At 47.0% G+C, this 19246-nt stretch overlaps 1 protein-coding gene across 2 annotated transcripts in view; it reads left to right on the top strand.

The window, feature by feature from the left end:
* The first annotated feature begins 745 nt into the window (after positions 1-745).
* Positions 746-19246, top strand: part of IL17RA (interleukin 17 receptor A) — a 264599-nt gene continuing 246098 nt past the window's right edge. The window contains exon 1 of one of the 2 annotated variants that reach the window (XM_078673656.1): positions 746-1276. In XM_078673656.1, coding sequence (XP_078529782.1) covers positions 1154-1276 — 123 coding nt within the window. In that variant the 5' untranslated portion in view covers positions 746-1153. The remainder of the gene's footprint in view (positions 1277-19246) is intronic. The other variant, XM_078673657.1, reaches the window with a different exon arrangement.

Raw genomic sequence — 19246 nt, 5'->3', positions numbered from 1 at the left:
TATCTATTTTCAAAACTAACACATATATAAAAACTTTACCACTTACAATGCCAATAACTCTAACTTTTGCAAATGCGAGACCTATTGCATTGCAAATGCTTATTTAAACTCAGGAGCAGCAACATTGTCGTGGTGTCACCAGGGCTTCAAGTGGAGGCTTTTTTTATATACACGCCATAGATGCTGTTTATTTATCGTATGCACCTAACAACCATTGACAAAGTCAATAGTCCTGACTTGTTGCAGGTATGATGTTACTTGGTGTATCATATATCCGGATGCAATGACGTAAACAGCAAAATACAAGTCGGACGGCACAGTATGCTAAATACAGATGTTTGAGTTTATGTGTTTTAAGCCACGCCCTTAATCATCCCACTTAAAGCCCTGAATAAAGGGGGTAATTTTTACGGTGTTTGAGAACATACCCGTTCAAAAATGGCCCACCGTTACCAAAACACGAACAGTTTTGAAAAAATATCAGTCAAGTTATACAAATACACGGTACAAGTGCTTCCTGTGAGCGATGACGCATGCCTTCAGATAACATGCTATCAAATATCTTGAAGACTATATACTTCTACTACCTTCTGACGAACTTTCCAGAGACCGCGTCTTCCAATTGGTTCGGGCCGAATTTTTGCATGCAAAGTCCCGCCTCGAGATCAGCTGCCAAACTTCAGTTATTAAATTAAATACGCCCGCCTCCATTTCCTGTATTCGCCTCTGCCGTGGGGAAAAAAATGCAGTTTTATCTTCCAGAGCCGCAGAGGGCTGTGATTGGTGGCCCTCGTCCCGCAGTTTTGCATACGAGTTCCAGTCTGCAGTGTACAACAGGAAGCAGCAGCTGTCTGAGTGGCCCGGGGAAATACCCAGAGACACCTGAGCGACGGCTTTCGGTAATGTCCAGCCCTCCAGCGCGGGGCTCCGTTCCCAAGGAGCGTATTTCCTTACAAACCCTGGATTGACCTTTTTTTGAAAACTATCTTGGAATGGCTATTTAGGATAACCGCATGTGGCATGTTCAGTGAGATTTTTTTTTGTTTTGTTTGTTTTGCTAATCTGTCCACTGCTTTCAGGTTCGGACAAACTCGGACTGGAACTTTTGTTTGAGCTAGGACTCTTGGGAATCGTATGTAGACTGCGCGGCCCAATGGCCTCTTCTTTGAGGTCCTCCCTTGTGCCCTGGATAGGCGTCCTGCTCCTGGGGATCCTCTGCCCGGGCACTGCGGCCATCTGGATCCTGGAGTCGCCTCCCTTCAACTGCTCTCAGGAGGTGAGTGATAGCGCGTAGGTGAACATGCCTTCTGATCTTCCATAGGTTCTTTACTTGTCACCCTGGCAATTAAGTCACTAAGTAAATATACCAACCTCTTATATTTATGGCAAACGTTCCAGGACTCTTATTTCCCATCCACGTTTTTTTCCTCACTCGCTCACTGCATTACTGGGGGTTTCTGTGCCTCATTCATTACTTTTTTGGTGTCCTTTGTCTTGTTTAATCTTCTAGGGGCATTTCACGATTCTGACCTCGTGTTGGCATCAGCGTGAACTGGAGGCTTTGTCTAATCCCCTATGTTTGTTTTCATGGGAGGAGAGCTTATTTTACATGGGGCTTTGCTCGCTCCTTCCTCTTCTGGAAGGGGGGCGGGAGGGTGGTGGGAGGGTGCTGTGAACTCGCTCCGTGTGTTTTCTGGGGATTTTGTATCCCACTCCTGGTGGGACTTGGAATACTCCCTTTTCAAGGTCTTTTGTAGCCCTGCTTCCCTACTCTTTTGGAGGGAACTTTGCCCAACTTCCTCTTCGTTGGGTGCTTTTGCTCTTATACCCTGTGTTCTTCCCTCACCCCTTACTTTTCTGAGGTTCACTTTGTATCTCTATTTGTTTACTGAAGGACTTAACTTTTTCCCTGCTTTCTAGAGGACTTTGTCTTGCTACCTACTTTGTCGAGTGATTTGGTTTGCTCTCCTTTGCTTTGGGTGCCTCATTTTTCTGCGCGACCTAGGCTCACGCCTTGTTTTTTTTTAAGTGCCTATTCTTTCATCCTGCACCTCTTGTAGCTTTGTCTCCCTCTTTCTGCTCTTCTGTGGTTCCTTTCTCTTGGTACTCCTTTGGTCCTTTATCTCATTCAGTTACTTCCACGATCATCTTGGCTTTGGCCTTGCTTTGCTTTATTGGAACTTTGTCCTCTCCCTTTTTCTTCCCCGCTATGCCCTTCTTCCTGATTTAGGGATTTACCATTCTTCATTCTTTAGAGGCTGTTTATCCAATCCATGTGTTCTAGAGGTGTGGCGCCGCGGCCAGGGCGACTGACGCTGGAATCTGGGGACCACGGTTCGATCCCCGGCTCCGGCGGCAGGTTAGCCCAGCACCATGTGACTCTGGGCAATAGCTTGCTTAATCTTCCCGACGGCCCCCAGCGCCTAGAGACCCTAACGGGTGATTGTGCGCTATACAAATGTGGATTATTATTATTACCTCACTGAATCCACTTCTTGGTGCTTGCCCCTCAACCCCCACCCCCTTGGTGTTAGTCCTGGTTCATCTTGCACTATAAACTCCACAGAGTGCCAGATCCCTATCATTCATACAACCGCCACTTTGGTATGTTGTGTTGTCGGTCCAGAAGCACCTAACCAGGTCTGAAAACTGTGACTTTAAGTCAACAGTGATGTGAGTGAGGGTTTTGAATAATGTTCACTCTTATTGTGTTCCTTCAGACTTCTCTTAAATTTGCTTCCTTTGTGCTATGTAAACACATTGATCAAAACACTCACATTGTAGTGTGTTCATGGTCACTAAACCTAGTGACAATTGTTCATATCTTGTCTTCTAGTGTTGGGTGGCATGTCGTTTGTGTTGCATAAGGTGTGTGCTACATCTTTTTCATGTTATTTGTTAGTAGAATGGTGAGATTGTTTTCTGTTACAGAGAGCTGTTTTGCTATTTCAGTTTGTTTATTTATTTGGAATTTAAAAACCAACATCACAAGCCATATCACAAGTAGGGGTCATAAATAGATTCAAACCCAATCTGTGGAGAAGCATAGGATAGAACAAAAAGATTACAAATGGAATGTATGATCCCAATGACTGAAAAGTTTTTTTTTTTTAAAAAGCCTTTATGAATTAGTCAGTTTAAGCATAGTGCCTATCTGTGAAAGCAGTTCAGTGCAGTGTATTTGCCCCATGACTGCAAATTTATGGTTCTCCTCTCCAATAAACGTTTCTGCCAGGAGACCATGATTGATTGATCTCCAGTGTCGTCCAGTGCTTATTTGTAGAGTGGCTTCATAAGATATTAATGTAGACACATTTGAAAATCAATCATCATGTATCAAAATGTTATCAATAATGCACTCTTAAGTTGATGTTACTGATTGTGCCCTAGCACTCAAATGTTACCCACATTGGTGGATCGTACTTCAAATTCCACCCTACTGAATTTCAGGGCGATGTGCAGGGGAAAGGTACGAGACCCATGCACAAACTCAACCAAGGGTAAACTGGTAGTATAATAAAACAGATTTACAATATAACATTGGTCAGGGTCGAGTGCCTCCCTTCTGCCTGGACCTCAGGTGTTGGACTAGGTAACTGAAGATCTTAATCTGTGCCTGAATTCTTCCCTCCTTTGCAGGGGATGAAAATTCTGAGGCATATGGAAATAAAAACATGGTCTGAAGCAGGAGTCTGTTGAAATGGGGTCTTGTATCAACCTATTGGTTGAATTGGGCTATTTAGCTCTTTGTTTTGCCCTACTGCTGTGACCTCTGGATAACACCCCCCTGCTGGTGGGCACTGTAGAGTGCAGTTTGAATCTGTCTGATTTAGGCTGCTGACCAGCTGCTTTTATCTCCCACACCTGGTGTAAGTTGGGCATAGAAATCAGGAGGCACGAGTGATATCGTTCAATTATCACTCCATTCCCTCCGGAATTTCATCAGACATGACTGACATGTGGTGCGGGTGCTGCCAGGGCTTTGAAGCAGGAACCCACAGGCATGTTTTCCAGCTCCTGCAAGCTGCAGAATGTAGAAGCCAGGGGTCGTGCCATAGGGAGGTGATGTGGCAGAGTTTAATATGCTTGGGGAGGAGGAAGGAAAACCAATAAATATCTCCAAACAAGATCCCCATATCACAGTTACTGCTCCCCCACCTGGACCTCACTGCAGTGAATGGAGTCGGCTCCTTATGCGCCATAGGCTATGAATATAATTTTCTGACACATCTTTCTAACCACTTTATTCCTTACCTTTTGAATTCTATTAGATGAGAGACTGGATCAAGCTTTCTTTCCTGTAATCGGTCCCATGCGCCAACAGTTGGCACTTTTGCACTCTGTGGCAGCTCCGTCCCATGAAGACAGAGTTGCAGATACGCACCAACACTGCATGCTGAAATCCGTCTGTTGCTCTTTCCTAGGCCTTTGAAGTGGAGCCAGAGCTATATTCCCAGCTGTTTTTACCGATTCTACCCAAATCCTTTTTGACAGTGTGCAGGGATGTCTCTCACTAAAACGACAGGGATTGCAGCAGCTGATATTTGATCTCAGGCTTTTAAACACTTTCCACAGAAGGACAAGTCAAAAATGCTGATGCCAACGTATATCTTGGCTGCTTTGAGTCCTAGAAAGTGGATGGTATCCTTGGACGTGCAACACATAAACTGTTTTGATCTCTAGTCTACATGGTTTTCCTCTGGTTTGTCATAGGGCCAGAGCACTTCTAGTTCACTGCCCTGCCATTCGGAATTCCCTCTGCCTCACTGGTGTTCACAAAAGTGATATCAGTGGTCTCACCTCCTCCTCGCAGGTTGGGAAGTCATGTATTCCTGTTCCTTGACAATTGGCTGCTAAAGACAGGTCCCCTCACTAGGCCTCAGGCCATTTGAAAAAAAGCCAAAATACAATCTTCAGCCTTGAAGAGGTTCCCTTTACAAGAGCCATCCTTGACATGGTGGCGTTGAAGACCTTTCCACCACACAGTGAGCCCTGGACGTTCAGGCTTTGATGCAGATTGTTTGGGCTCATCTTGGTTCCAGCCATGGTGGTTCTTGGTCTCCTAGCCTCATGGATACTGCTGGTGCCTCACGCCCACAGGCATGTTATGGACTGTGCAGTACAACATCCGCATATCGGATGAGGCAGCCTGGGACTTTTAGTTGTCAATGGTGGATGCCAGCCTGACATGCAGCAGACAATTCAGCATGTTCCATCCGGAGCTTGCGGTAGAAGCATCCTTCTGAGTTGGGGGCTGGGTGTCAATCTGGACACGGTGAAGATCAGAAACCCCTAGTCTCCAGTGGAACAGCATCTCCAAATCTGCTTTCTGGAGCGTGCCTTTGATTTGTCTGGCAAGACCTTTCTGTATTCCATCTGGAGCAGGTCGGACTAGTTCATGACGGACAGCATGACTGTCATTTGGTACTGCCACAAGCAGGGTGGAGTGGGATCCTGCGCCCCTCTAGATGCTCTGCGGTTGTGGCTGTGGCTGAGCCCACATGGGATCTCCCTGATGGTCAGCCACCAGGTGGGTTTTCTGAACATCAGATAAGACTAACTCAACAGGCATCATCCTGCTGACTGCAAGTGGCATCTACTTCTGGAGGTGGAGTAAAGTGTACTTAAGCAGCAGGGTGGGCCCGTAGTAGATCTGTTCGTTACTGGTGAGAATGGCAAGTGACCAGCATATTGCAACCTAGGTGCCCTGTTTGAGACTCTACGACATGCATTCATGGATGTCATTTAGAGGTCGCCTGGGGTCACAGCTACGACCCTTGGCTTGCTCCTTGCGACACCTGGCACTGCCTTTGCAAACCCTGTCCAAAGCCAATGCCAGGAACAGAGCAGAAGGTAAACCGTGCTATGGTGTGCACTGTTTACTTTCTGCAGCTCTGGTTGTGAACTGATGCATTCAACTTAAAACATATAAGCACACTCAGCAGTGCAATGTATTCTGTGCTGAATAAAACAAAAATACATAATACATATTTTTAAACACGATGATGCAGATTTTTATTGTTGAAAACCTATAAAAAAATGACATGTTTGAATAAACATCTCACTTATGTTTCTATAGTGAATCACGATGCTTACCAAAATGCATTAACAATGTGAAGTAACAATTATTGCCAATAACATTGTTCTCATTGGTCTACATAAAGAAATACAGGTTGGACAAAACCAATAATATTTGTTAAATCTTTTTGAGCTTCTTTCTGTAACCTCCAGTACATTTTATATTTCATGTATTAGTATACTAGTTCACTAAGGAAATGATGAAGTCAGGAGTTTGAGGTACAAATAAGTTAGTTTTCCAGTGTTATTTTGTGTTTTAGTGGCACTATATTTCACTCTTTCTGCAAATGCATAATTTTTCCTGCTGTTAGGAAATGAAAATGTGCATTGTTCCTATTATGTCATTTCCTTATTTAAAATGTAAGTGGTGAATAACATGGACATTTATCTATGTTCCTAAGTTGTGTTATTAAATAATTGTGCACTTAAAAGTGTCTTCAGCAGTATCAGTTATTGTGATTTCATCAAGATTATGATTGTGTCACTTCATATGATGTCACGTCACATCCTGTGATGTCATTGGGTCAAAGGGAAGTTATGTGATGTCACTCATACTACCCCTGGTATATTGGTGAATCAATGCACATGCATATGTTCTGCCTTCAGAGGGATTCTATCCGCCTTCATGCGTTTCTGTCCTTGCTGCTGATCCCACAAGTCCTGAAGAAGGTCAGTTGGTACTTGACCCAATTTAGCATGAAAGACCCGGATTCGGCTGAGAGAGTCTGGTACCCCGACCTACTGTATCTGAGCAGCTGCTCTCCACTCCAGCTGCCTCTTCTGGAGGACCAAGTTCTGCACCCAAACCTACTTAGGCATATACATGGAGATTGAGTGGAACCAATTGAGCAGCTTTGAGCTTCCTTAGGAGGTGATGGATGTGATTTTTGATGGCCCATCCATGTAGTCCATCTACTCTGGCAGCTGGTACATTCCTCACCTGGTGCAATAACAAATAGTTTGATCATGTTCAAGCCAAAGTGTTGAATGTTATTTTGTTTGCTTTATTTCTGGTCCAGAAAGGCTTTGCTGTTAGAATAATTAAGGGTTACATGCCTTTTGTTCGTTTGCCTGATCATCGCTCTTCATTAAAGATGCCAGGTGTGATGCTTTATCTAAAAGGGTTTTCATATATGTTTCTCCCACTCCATTTACTATGCCACGGTGGGACCTTAATTTGGCCACTACTTTTCAAATGTATGCTCTGTTTAAATGTATGCACAGTTGCGCCTTGTGAGAAATTGGGTTGTTGGTTGAGGGGGTTGAAATTCTACTCAAGCAACAGCCATAATCCTTGTTAGGGTGAACCACAGTCACTAAATAAACTTTGTTTAACCATCTGGTAGCTTGGCACAAAAGCATTCAGGCTTAACCTGGAGGCAATGTGTAAAGCATTAATGCAGCACCTAAACAGTAATAAAGTTAAAAAACAACACAAGAAAAATCCCACACTGATTTAGAAAAATAGAGTAAATTGTAATAAATTATTTGACGCCAAAACAACAAAAAACAGTCTGTAGAACTGTAGTTATGATTTTTTAAAGTTTAGAGTGCAAAATAGCACCTAAAAGACCACATTTCTAACCATAGACATCTAGTCATGTGAGGCCGGGGCAAAGTTTAAAGTTATGGCTGATCACGATGGAGCTCAGTTCGGATACACGAATCGGATTAGGCCCAGTCTCCACACGGCAGGCGGAGTCATAGGAGCAGGTGTTGTGCCAAGGAGCCACTGGATGAAGTTGCGGTGGTGATTTCTACGTTCCGCTTTAGTCTCTGTTATGGAAGTCCAAAATTTCCAATGGGACGAAGCTGTAGCCGACGAGGGCTCCACGAGGTTGTATATCACTTCTGCAAGGAGCAGCTGAACAGGATTTGCTGCTGTGGAGAAGAACTTATTGGAAACTGCTGTGGAATCAGGATATTTGTCCTTCTTTACCAGAGAGTTACATATTAAATATGCCACCTGCATTCTGGGAGTGGTACAGAAACCTGGGAAGATTGAGAATAGCATTGCCGGCACCCCAAGGTTAAGTTGGTACTCTCTACTAAAGAAGGACAAATATCCTAATACAAATGTATAGAGATACACAGCACTGGGTGCACCAACAATGGTGAATACTAAAGATTCAATCTAAATTGAGTGCTATCATGCACTGTGTTTACCACAATACATCTGGTTGACTTGTTTTCTTGTATGCCAGGCACTGTACCCCCTAGGCCCCTAGAGATCACACACTGTTGATTTCCAAATTTGTCAGTTGCTCCACATAGATGGTTCTGTGTCATCAATACCGAGGGTGTGGTGGCACTGCCACAAAGACTGATGGTGCCACCTTCTGAAACGTGGAGAAAGAATTTCCAGATCTAGTCTGGGGCCTGAGAGACTTTAAAAGTCAGGATTCTGCAGTTTGAAAGTATACCCACTGTTCATTAGCTGTCTTAAGGCAAGTCACAGGGGATGGTGACTTTGCAGGTGAGACAACTTCCGGATCACCTCACTGTTGAAGCCTCTTCTGGCATATTGTTGGGCTACTCTGAGGCATGAGGAAACAAAGCGGAACATGCCCAAGATCGCACCCAGCATGATCGATGATTTGAAGACTGCACTGGCGAGTGACACTTGTCCTAGCTTCTTGACAGTAGCCTTGGAGTTGTGACAGGTTCAGGAGGAAACAGGGAACCTAGAGTATCACTCACACCACTAGAACCCCCTCCATAAGGACCATCGAAAGGCCTGTGTTTCCGCACTCCTGAAGGCTTAGGGAAGGGTTAAGGCTCACTGGGGGTGGATGATAAGGCTGTTGGAGCTGGAGTAAGGCTACTCACACCCTACCAATAACCAGTATTTAAGGCGCTACTCTGCAGTGGCCAGCACCCTGCGCTCTTGGAGGTCCGGGAGGGAGGTAAGTTACAGTGCCCGGTGCTGCCTATTGCTCCTCGACAATTTTGACCAGAACAATCAAGTCACTCGTAGTTTTCAAGTGTCGCCAACATTTGGAGATAAATACCTGCAACCCCTTCCCCCCAAAAAATCTGGCTTTCACTTGCGAGTGCACTGAGGCCTGTCGGTCCATTTCCTTAGCGGAGGGACTAAATATTCTCCCATAGCTGCTCAATAGTGTGTGCTTGAGAGACATGCTATCAGTATATACATTGTGCAGCAGCTGGAAAGGCTGAGTAAGAGGCCAGTGCTGTGATAAGAGGCAGGTCTGTACGAGCAACCTGCAGCACTGATCTGGAAAGCAAGTGTAACTAGGTAACCATTTCCTCTTGCGCTATTGCTAGCCAAATGTTTGGATTTGGAAAATGAGCTGTAAAGTAAGCGTGCACAGATGGCCGGATAGAGACAAATTTAGCATTTTCAGGACAACGCCGATGGTTATCAAGCGCATGTGAAGCAGGAATTCTGGGTGCCCATGAAGAGACTTTGAGGGGACCTGTTGAAGAGTAGATTGGAGGCCTGGTCCCAAAGAGAAATTTGCGGCAACGTGTTATTGTAATCCCTTTAGGACCAGAAGCACAGAAATACACCTTTCTTACAAAAAAACACAAAACATTTGAACTCATACTATTGGTGTGTGACCTAGATAAATAATTGAGTAACAAGTCACTGGTGATTGGATTTGCAGTGTGCTCGTCGACTATACAAACTTGAAAAGTAATGTTATCAGGATTGTGCTTTAAAAAGCATCACTGTGTGGCGGCAACAATCGTCAGCGCCGGAAAGATGAAGATCGCCCCGGGTCTCAGATGTCGCAACAAGAGGGGGCAGGCAGTTCGCTGAGTGCAAGAAGTGAAGACAATGGACACGGGTAGAGCCCCAGAGTATCAAGATAGCGAGGACTAACCAGCTCCAATACACAATGAGGTCGAGTCGAACATGGACACTGGACTGAGGCGGGCCTAGGAGGGCAAGAAGGGCCGCAGCTCTCACAGACCTTTTAGCCCGGCAAGCAAGTAATATGGGTTGGGGTCGGGTAAAGCACTCTGCTAAGTTGGGGAGGCGGGAGGTTACGGTCCGTTAAGCAGGGAGGCAGGGGGGGTAGCGATGAGTGGTGGAGTTACTATTGTTTTGTTATGTAAGTTTAGAGTTGCTCTCGACAGGGCAGACACATCATACACTTGGATAATTGCAGGAAGCATTACCGTCTCGGCGGGGGGGGCAAGTCCATTTCCCCCAGCAGGTCACTCATGTCAACGGATACACAACCTGATCATACCAGTACACTGAGGCAGGAAACGCTGGTGACCCCCCTACGACTACTAACTTGGAATGTAAGGGGACTAGGCGATAAAATAAAAAGAGGCCTGGTGTTACAGGCTCTAAAGCAACACGGCCCGGCACTAGTGCTTTTGCAAGAAACGCACCTCACGGGGACGGCATGTAGGGCATTAGACAGATGGGGGTACAAAATGGCGGCACACTCAGAATTCTCAGCGGGCTCAAGAGGGACGGGCATACTAGTCAAGAAAGCCTCCCCATTTATAGTATTGCAGAGTAAGAAAGATGACCAAGGTCGTTTTGCGGCGATACAGGGACAGTGGGAGGGCAGACTTCTGAATGTAGTGTCGGTGTATATCCCACCTGCGCTTCAGTCGGTGGCACTGCCTGCATTGGGGGACTTTCTGCTAGCGCTACCAGAAGGAGATCTTATTATTGGTGGGGACTTCAATGCAACGATAGACACAGTGTTGGACCGGCACCCGGCCCGAGCACAGACAGCCGAATCCTCACGGATACGGGGATTTGTAGAGGCTATGGGATTGGTAGATGTTTGGAGGCCCATGCATCCCGCAGCCTGCCAGTACACGTACTACTCTGCAGTACATAAGAGTTTAACACGAATGTATTACTTCCTGATGTTGGCGGCTAGAATACACGTTGTCGACGAGATAGAAATTCGGCCTAGGGGCATCTCGGATCATTCCCCAGTGTTACTGACGCTCTCTTGCCGAGAGAAGTTTTCTAAAAGGCTATATCCCATCTACCCTAACTATCTTAAGATCCCCAGCATTAGGAAAGAACTTAAAAACACCACAAAACATTATTTTGAGGAAAACACAGCGTCGGTCGACTCGCCATCCATAGTTTGGGAAGCATACAAGACAGTTCTTAGGGGTCAGGCGATTGCCTCGATCACTGGGTATAAACGGGCACAACAGAAAGAATTAGTTGAATAAGAACTGAAATTGCAGGACGCAAACACGAGGCACATGCCAGACCCCACTCCAGAAGCAACGCACTCCCTGAATATATGTCAGCAAAAACACAAGGACCATCTAAAAAATATAACGGCCGGCAACATCACGGCGACAAAACATAAAATTTATGAGGTGGGAGATAAGGCGGGCAAAATGTTGGCTTGGCTGGACAAAAGGGGGGAGGGCTCCAGAGGAATACAACAATTACAGTCACGGATGGGCAGACTCCAGAAACACCCTACAGAGATAGTGCATACACTGGCGGAATATTTTAAGGAGATTTATACACCAGGTCAGACCTTATCGGAGGCTGAGGTAACAGACTCACTCCGACACATTGAAACACAGACGCTCACACCTGAAGCAGCACTAGAATTAGAAGCAGATCTGACGCAGGACGAAATTCAAACGGCAATTAGGTCGGTTCAATCTGGGAAAGTCCTGGGGCCCAATGGAATCCCAATAGAATGGTACAAGCTTATGACCGAGACTATAAGCGAACCCCTGTTGGCAATGTATAAGGACAGTTTGCAGGGGACGATGCTCCCACTGGATCAGAGAATAGCGACTATAGTGGCGATTCCGAAGCCAGGTAAACCCTCGAATGAGTGCACCTCCTATCGCCCGATATCATTGTTGAATGCTGAGGCAAAAATCCTAGCGAAACTATTAGCGAATAGGTTAATGTCCCATCTCGCACAATTGATTCACCCAGACCAGTCGGGTTTCATGCCAAATAGGAACACCGCACTGAATATTAGGCACATGCATGGAGTACTCGCACGGGCTTCGAAATTGTCGGAACTGGCGGTGATATTATCATTGGATGCGAAAATGGCATTGAACATGGTAAATTGGCAATATCTCTTTGCTGTACTACTTCATATGGGATTCGTCCCGAAATTTATAGCTTGGATCCGACTGCTCTACTCGGCGCCGTTGGCGCAAGTTGCAGCGAACGGCCATATCTCCCATACGATAGAACTAGCGAGAGGAACACGGCAGGGGTGCCCACTATCGCCGTTGCTGTTTGCAATGGTGCTAGAGACGCTGGCAACGTTAATTCGGTCAACCCCATTGCTGAAGGGCATTAGCTGGGGTGGGGGATGGGAAGACCGTCTCTCGCTCTATGCGGACGACATGTTGGTCTACTTGACGGACCCAGAGCACGGTATTCCAGAACTCCTTAAATTGTGTGATGAGCATGGGCACGTATCAGGATACACCATAAACTGGTCTAAGTCGGTGCTTTATACACTGCGCGGACCAGAGCCTTCGCTCCCGGTTGATTACCCATTGGTATCGACAGGAAACACCTTTAAATACTGAGGTATTCATATTACCAGAGATGCGGCAGGCTTCTTTGTGAAAAATGTGACCCCAACCCTGGAACGTCTAAAACGCGATGTCACGCACTGGCGTCGTTGCCCCTGACGCTCCTGGGGAGAGCAGCATTGTACAAAATGATGGCGCTACCAAGATTTCTTTATGTACTTGACAACGCACTATATCCGATTCCGCCCAGATACTTTAAACAGGTGGCAGCACAAGTAACGACCCTGCTGTGGGGGCCCCGACCAGCATGTATAGCGCAGGTTAAACTGCACCGAAGTTGGTATGACGGCGGGATAGCGCTACCAAACATACAATTGTACTACTGGGCTGCACAACTTAAAACCCTTAATCAGTGGATACACGCTCCACAAGATGACCCTGCCTACAGGGCAGATAGGGCGCAACTGGGTTCGAATAATATGCTGGCGGCACTCTACAATAGAGGACTAGCCTCGAAATTAGAAGGACCTACGAAACAAACGGTAGCCGTATGGTACAAGGCGCAGGCGAAGCTAGGGTGGAAAGGGGTGATAACCCAGCTTACTCCACTTTGGGACGCCAAGGCCCTGGGACAGCTACGACGCAGTAGAGGTTTCACACAGTGAGATAATATAGGAATCTCCACGGTGGGTGACTTATAGGATAGGGGCACGGTTCTTCCGTTTACCCAACTACAACGACAGTATGAATTAGGCCCGAACGAAACATACAGATATATACAAATTAGGCATGCATTGTTGACTGCAATTCCCCCAGATACGGAGGGGCCGGAAGCCTCCCCACTAGAAGACCGGTTGCTCACTGACTTTATGCAAAAGCGAGCAACATCGCTCATGTACCGAAAATTGATCAACAACCTACCTGACCCTACAGTGGCACTGCGGGAGAAGTGGGCCACTGAAGTAGGAGAAATGGACGACTCGGAATGGGCAGAAGCGATGGCACCTCCTAGGGAGGTGGGAGTTTCAGCCAAGCTTAGACTAGTGCAGCTCAAGATAGTGCACCGCATATACTACACTAGAACCACATTACATAAGCTGCAGAGGGCACAGACTCCATACTGTCTTCGAGGATGTGGAGAAGAAGGTACCTTCATTCACACTATGTGGGAATGTCCAGCAATAATAGAATACTGGCGACAGGTGTTGCGTACAATCTCACAAACACTGGACCTATCCCTTTTACCAGAGCCATGCAAATGTCTCTTAAACATATGGGACCCTAACAACCTTACGCGCCATGGACAGATCTGGGTCACACTGGGTTTCATGATTGCCAAGAGGGACATAGCGCAGAAATGGGGGGCGGTGGACCGACCAACGTTGGCGAAGTGGTGTGGGAACATGGACCTTGCAATGATCACGGAACGAACAGTGTATGCAAACAGAGGAAGCCCGCGTAAATGGAATAAAATCTGGGCGCCCTGGAATAGCTTCAGGGGGGACTTGTGTGACCTGCTACCGGAATCTGTAATTGACAGCTCAGAAGATTAAATGGAGGGGTAATAAGAGGGTGCCGCAACCGCAAGGCAAGATATAAATGTGTACGGTAAAATGTGATAGTAATATGCGATTGAGAAAATTTGTCCAAAGAATGTGAAATGGTAGAAATGTTCAATTTTGGTCTAAGTGATGTCATGACTGTCGATGAGAAGTTTGATTTAATAAAAACATTAAAAAAAGTATCACTGTGCCAAATTTTCCACCACTGGATAACTGACACTGCGCGGTATCATCCTCATTTTAATCCTAAAAAGTTAACAGGTATGCATGACAGTGGTCTGGTGGGAAACACCCTTTACAACGCAGTATTAACCACACAGTGCCTTTTCACGCATGTATTTACCACATGTAAATGTGTTTGTATTTATATAGCGCACTTCTAGCCAGAGGTCTCGTAGCGCTGTATTCATACCGCTGTGAAACCCATCCTGGCTTTCCTGTGAAATGTCCACTCCTGGGCACCTCCAAGGTGAAGCCAGGCATCCAAGCGCTGCTTGGGCCGTTGTGGAGATTAAGCAAGCTATTGCCCAGAGTCACAGAGTGGGACCCATGATTAGACTAGGCACCGAGGCGAGAATTATCAGGTCCTGAGAAATTGAGTCCAAGAGCCGCCGAGGCAGGAATTGAACCCTGGTCCCGGGCCAGACCTCTGCATCAGGGTCTGCCGCTCTAACCATTGAGCCACGTTTCTCTCAGTACTAACCATAATCACATCATATGGCCCAAATATAGATGATCCCGGTTTCTATGCCGAGATATGGGCCAAACTTAGAGAATTCCCGAGTGCATCAATAATATGGGGGTGGGGGGGCGGATTTCAACACCTGTCTGGACCCAGCACGTGACAGATCAACTGGTAACAAGAGGTATGGCAGACGGGCAGCCAAAGCCGTTAAAGACAGTATTGTGACATGGGGAATGACTGACATATGGAGACTGAGAAATGGGGGTCGTAGGGAAGGCACATGCACATCTACGGCTCACAACACATGGTCCAGGATAGATTACTGGCTCCTGACGGCAGATGCATGTACATGGACGCGAGCGGTCAAACATCTGCCCAAAACATTGTCAGACAACGCCCCGGTCAGCCTCACGTTGGAAATCCCAACTCGCATACCAAGACAATTCACATGGAGTCTACAAGGTAGCGCTCTGTTAGATCAAGTCTTCAGGAGCGATCTCAGACAAGTGATTGAAGACTACTTTGAGCTGAATACCGGATCTGTAGAAAGTGCGGGGGACATTGTGGGAAGCATTAAAGGTGATGGTTCGTGGTCACTGTATTAGTAAACATGCTGGGATCCTGAAGGATATTCAACAGCAACTAACCATATTAGAAAGGGACATTAGTACACTTGAAGAGGAACACACACAGACACAAAATCCAACTTTACTGGCAAGGATAAGGGACAAGATAGACGAGTACCAGAAATGCGCCATGGATGAGGTAAAATATAAACCAAAACGATACATAACAAGGAACTACGGGGAGAGTGGTAGACCTGGACGCGCTCTGTCGAGCAAGATTAGGCCTTCTTACACGACACCATACATAATGCAGATACGGGACAAAGCTGATCAAATGCAGTACAACACTAAGTCCATATCTGAATGCTTCCAGAACTATTACACACAGCTTTATGATAAACAGACCAGCACTGCAGCAGTGGACATAAACCACTACCTCCAGGATGTAGCCCTAGCGTGGCTCTCAGACACTCACCGTAAATTCTTGAGTCACCACATCACAAAAGATGAATTAACAGACGCAATAAACTCCTTACCAAACAACAAGACTCCTGGACTGGACGGGATACCTGGGGCATTCTATAAAACATACAAAGATCTATTGATACCCCGCTTAGCTGACCAGTCCTTGAATCGTGGGGTGCGTTTACTACCCCATTTAATGGCTACTCGTTGTTACGCTAGCAGTAGCGCCACTGCCAGAAATTTTCGCCTTCTTGTTGGTGTCAGTTTATATATTCCCAATAACCATACTAGTGGCGTGTTCGGCACCTGCTCAGCTAGCATTGCTGCTAGCGCCTCTACAATTTCCTGCCAGTAGTCATGTATCCTGGGGCATGCTCACGCCAAGTGTAGAAAATCAGCATTCATGGCATTACACCTATGACATCGGTCATGTGGTCTTAGACCATATCTGTGGAGTTGAGTTGGTGTGTAATAAAACTGGTGAAGAAATTTAAAGTGTATAATGAGAAGGGGCCATTCACCCTCCCTCCACCTGCCGGAGCTTGAAAAGGCCGCTGGGACTCCATCCTGCAGGGCTAAACACAACTTAAAAGGGATAGGCCATGTACCCCCCTAAGGGTCTAAGAGCCACAAGTACTCCATCGCCGGTGCTGGCTCAGTTACTGTGTCCTGGGGAGTCCACCACAGGACATAGTAGCTTCCCTGCCCACACCAGCATGAGCAAGGAAACACATATTTGGTCCTGCTTGGCAGAAGCATTTTTAAATCTCCTGTCAGGCAGGAGCAAACATGCCTTCCCTGCCTGCAGGAGTGCGGGCAGGGAAGGCAAGTCTGATTCCAGCTGGCAGGAGATTTGAACACGCTCCTGCTAGATGGGAGCAGACTTCTGTTTACCTACTTGCAAGAGTGCAGGCAGGAAAATAGATACTGTTCCCGGCCGAAGGGAGCAAGCATAAATAGCTTCTCCCTCCGGGTGGGAGTATTGCCGGCTCCCCACAATGCGTGCTGCTTGGTGGGTACCCCTGGGGGGCAGTGGTGCACCTCCCATTATTAGGCGAGGCCCCGGGCAATGGGGTAATTGGGACCACAATAAGCTCATAGAGTGGCCCCCCTCCCCTTTACAATGGGAAAGTGTCACAGGGAATGGGGTTCCCAGGGCCAAATAAGGCTCAGTGATGGGGCTGCATGTCTCCCTCTCACATTTTAATGTCATTCAGTGCCGGGAATGAAGCCCCTGGGTCCTAGTAAGGCTTGGGGGGTGGGGGGAGGACTGGGTGGCAACTCTTGCCCCTTTTTTAATGTCATTCAGCCCTGGGAGATCAAGTCCCCGGGCCTAATAAGGTTCAGGGTGAAGGGCTGTGTGCAGCCCCCCTCTTTTCCATATTTTAATGTAATGTGGCCCTGGAGGTTGGATCCTCTGGGCTGCTATTGACTCTGGGAAGAGGCTGTGCGTCAATCCCCTTTAGGCCGCAGGGGCTTGGTCCCTGGGGCACTTTGTGGCTTGGGGGAGGGCCCACGTGCCTGCCCTCTCTCCTTTACAAAAAAATGCCTGAGGTGGGTGAAGGGGTCCCCTGGGCCCAAAGAGGCTTGGTAAAGGGGAACAATGCTAATTGGTTGGCAGCAGGGCCTGGCCACATTGGGATTGGCTGCTGCCTGTGGGGGTTGTCACAGACCAGGCTCTGCGGTCAACCCCTGCTGCGCATGGCCAGCAGTGCACAGTGTGGGATTGGTTGTATGCGGCGGGGCTGTGGGGTTTGGCCACAGTGGCCTGGCCCTTTGTAACGGGAGCGAAGGGCATGCCCAGCGTTGGGCCGTATGCCTGCAGGGGACTGGACGCAGGGCCTGCCTGCAAGCCATGCCCTGCGGCCAGTCGCACGCCATTCATGACCAAAGGTGGGTGTGGTATGTGGGTTGGCTGCAGTCCCTGTGGCTAATGCCCTCTGCCGCGCACAGCCTTTGGCGCTCTGGTGCCGTGCACAGCAGGCCGGGGTTTGCTTGACATATTGTATTAAAATATTACTTTATGTTAAAAAAAGCTAGAAATTCACTGAATAAACCAAAGGTAAAGGTAATGTTATAGTTTGGTGACAACGTAATTTTTTAATGTACAAACCCACTGAAGATCACCTGTTGAAGTAATATCTGGTAACTATAACTTGTGTCCAAAGGTGACTATATCTCACACCCACGCCATGCACTACCCCCACATAAGGCATCACTAATGACATTTTCTATGCCACTATTTATATTAACACGTCAACATTTGCAATGAAATTATTGATGATAACCCTGTGCGTGGTGGGGTGGGGGATTGCGAGTTTCAGTTACCTTAGTGCATGTTTTATAGTTACCAACTATAACTGGTGAACTTCAGTGGTTTTGTACGTTGAAATTGTCACCTAATGATACTTTATTTTTTGTCTTTCAGTGTATGTGTATATATACGCTTGCATTATAGAAAATGGTCACAGGCACAAATGTTCTAGTGGTGAAATAATGCCCCTATAGTTAAGGTTTTTGGCTATAACATTTTAAACTTAAAATTTTAATTCGCTAACATGGGCTACTTCGCTGAACACTTTCAAGCACAACTTTCTCAAACTATTTGTATCAAATTTCACCGAACTTAATATGCACATTTATGTGCTTCGCCAAAGAGTACATTAACGATAATAAAAACTGCCTCAACCATTTGAGAAAAATACTTCATATGTCTTCAATTTTTATCTTCAGTGTGCATTAAGAAATTGATAAACTGCGCGACAGAGACATGCCGATTCTGCAACTTTGGTTATTATCAGATCCGAATGAAATGGGCTCAACAGAAAGGAGGTCAGAGGAGCTGGAAGCTAGGAGCCTGCAGTTGGTCTGCCGCTGCCGCTCTCTATCGCCAAACCTGACTCACTCACCCAATCTACTGACTCACCCAATCTACTGGCACCCAGCCCCACCGCATCCAGCACCACGTAGCCCGCCCGCCCTCCAGCTGCCACGAGACTGCCATCGCTCCGCTACCTCGTAACTCCGCACACGCTGCTGTATCTCTGTCTAGCTTTGGCCGTGGCCGTAGGGGGCGTGGAGGCGAGGAGCCGCGGAGCTGCGGAGCCTCGGTCATGAAGAGCCCCCCCAAGCCCTCCTAAGCCGCTCCTGCAGGTAACCGGAAAGCAAAACGAGTGGGGTTTGGGCTCAGATTGCTTCTAGCCCCATCTCTCTCCGAGCTCGGGTCGAGGAGCATCCAGTCAAGGGCGCAAGAGCAGGAAGCAGGAGCCTGTGATCAGGAGCCAGAAGAGTGGAGTGCAGAAACTGCTGAGGAACGGAGCAGAGGAGGAGTCTCTGGGGCTTGATGTGCTGTGGCACTTTTAAAATAACTAACTTTGTTTTTTTCAATTATATGCATTGCGTGCTGACCG

Source organism: Lissotriton helveticus, chromosome 1_1, assembly GCF_964261635.1.
Source record: "Lissotriton helveticus chromosome 1_1, aLisHel1.1, whole genome shotgun sequence".
Lineage (NCBI taxonomy): Eukaryota > Metazoa > Chordata > Amphibia > Caudata > Salamandridae > Lissotriton > Lissotriton helveticus.
This window is presented reverse-complemented; position numbering and strand designations above follow the sequence as displayed.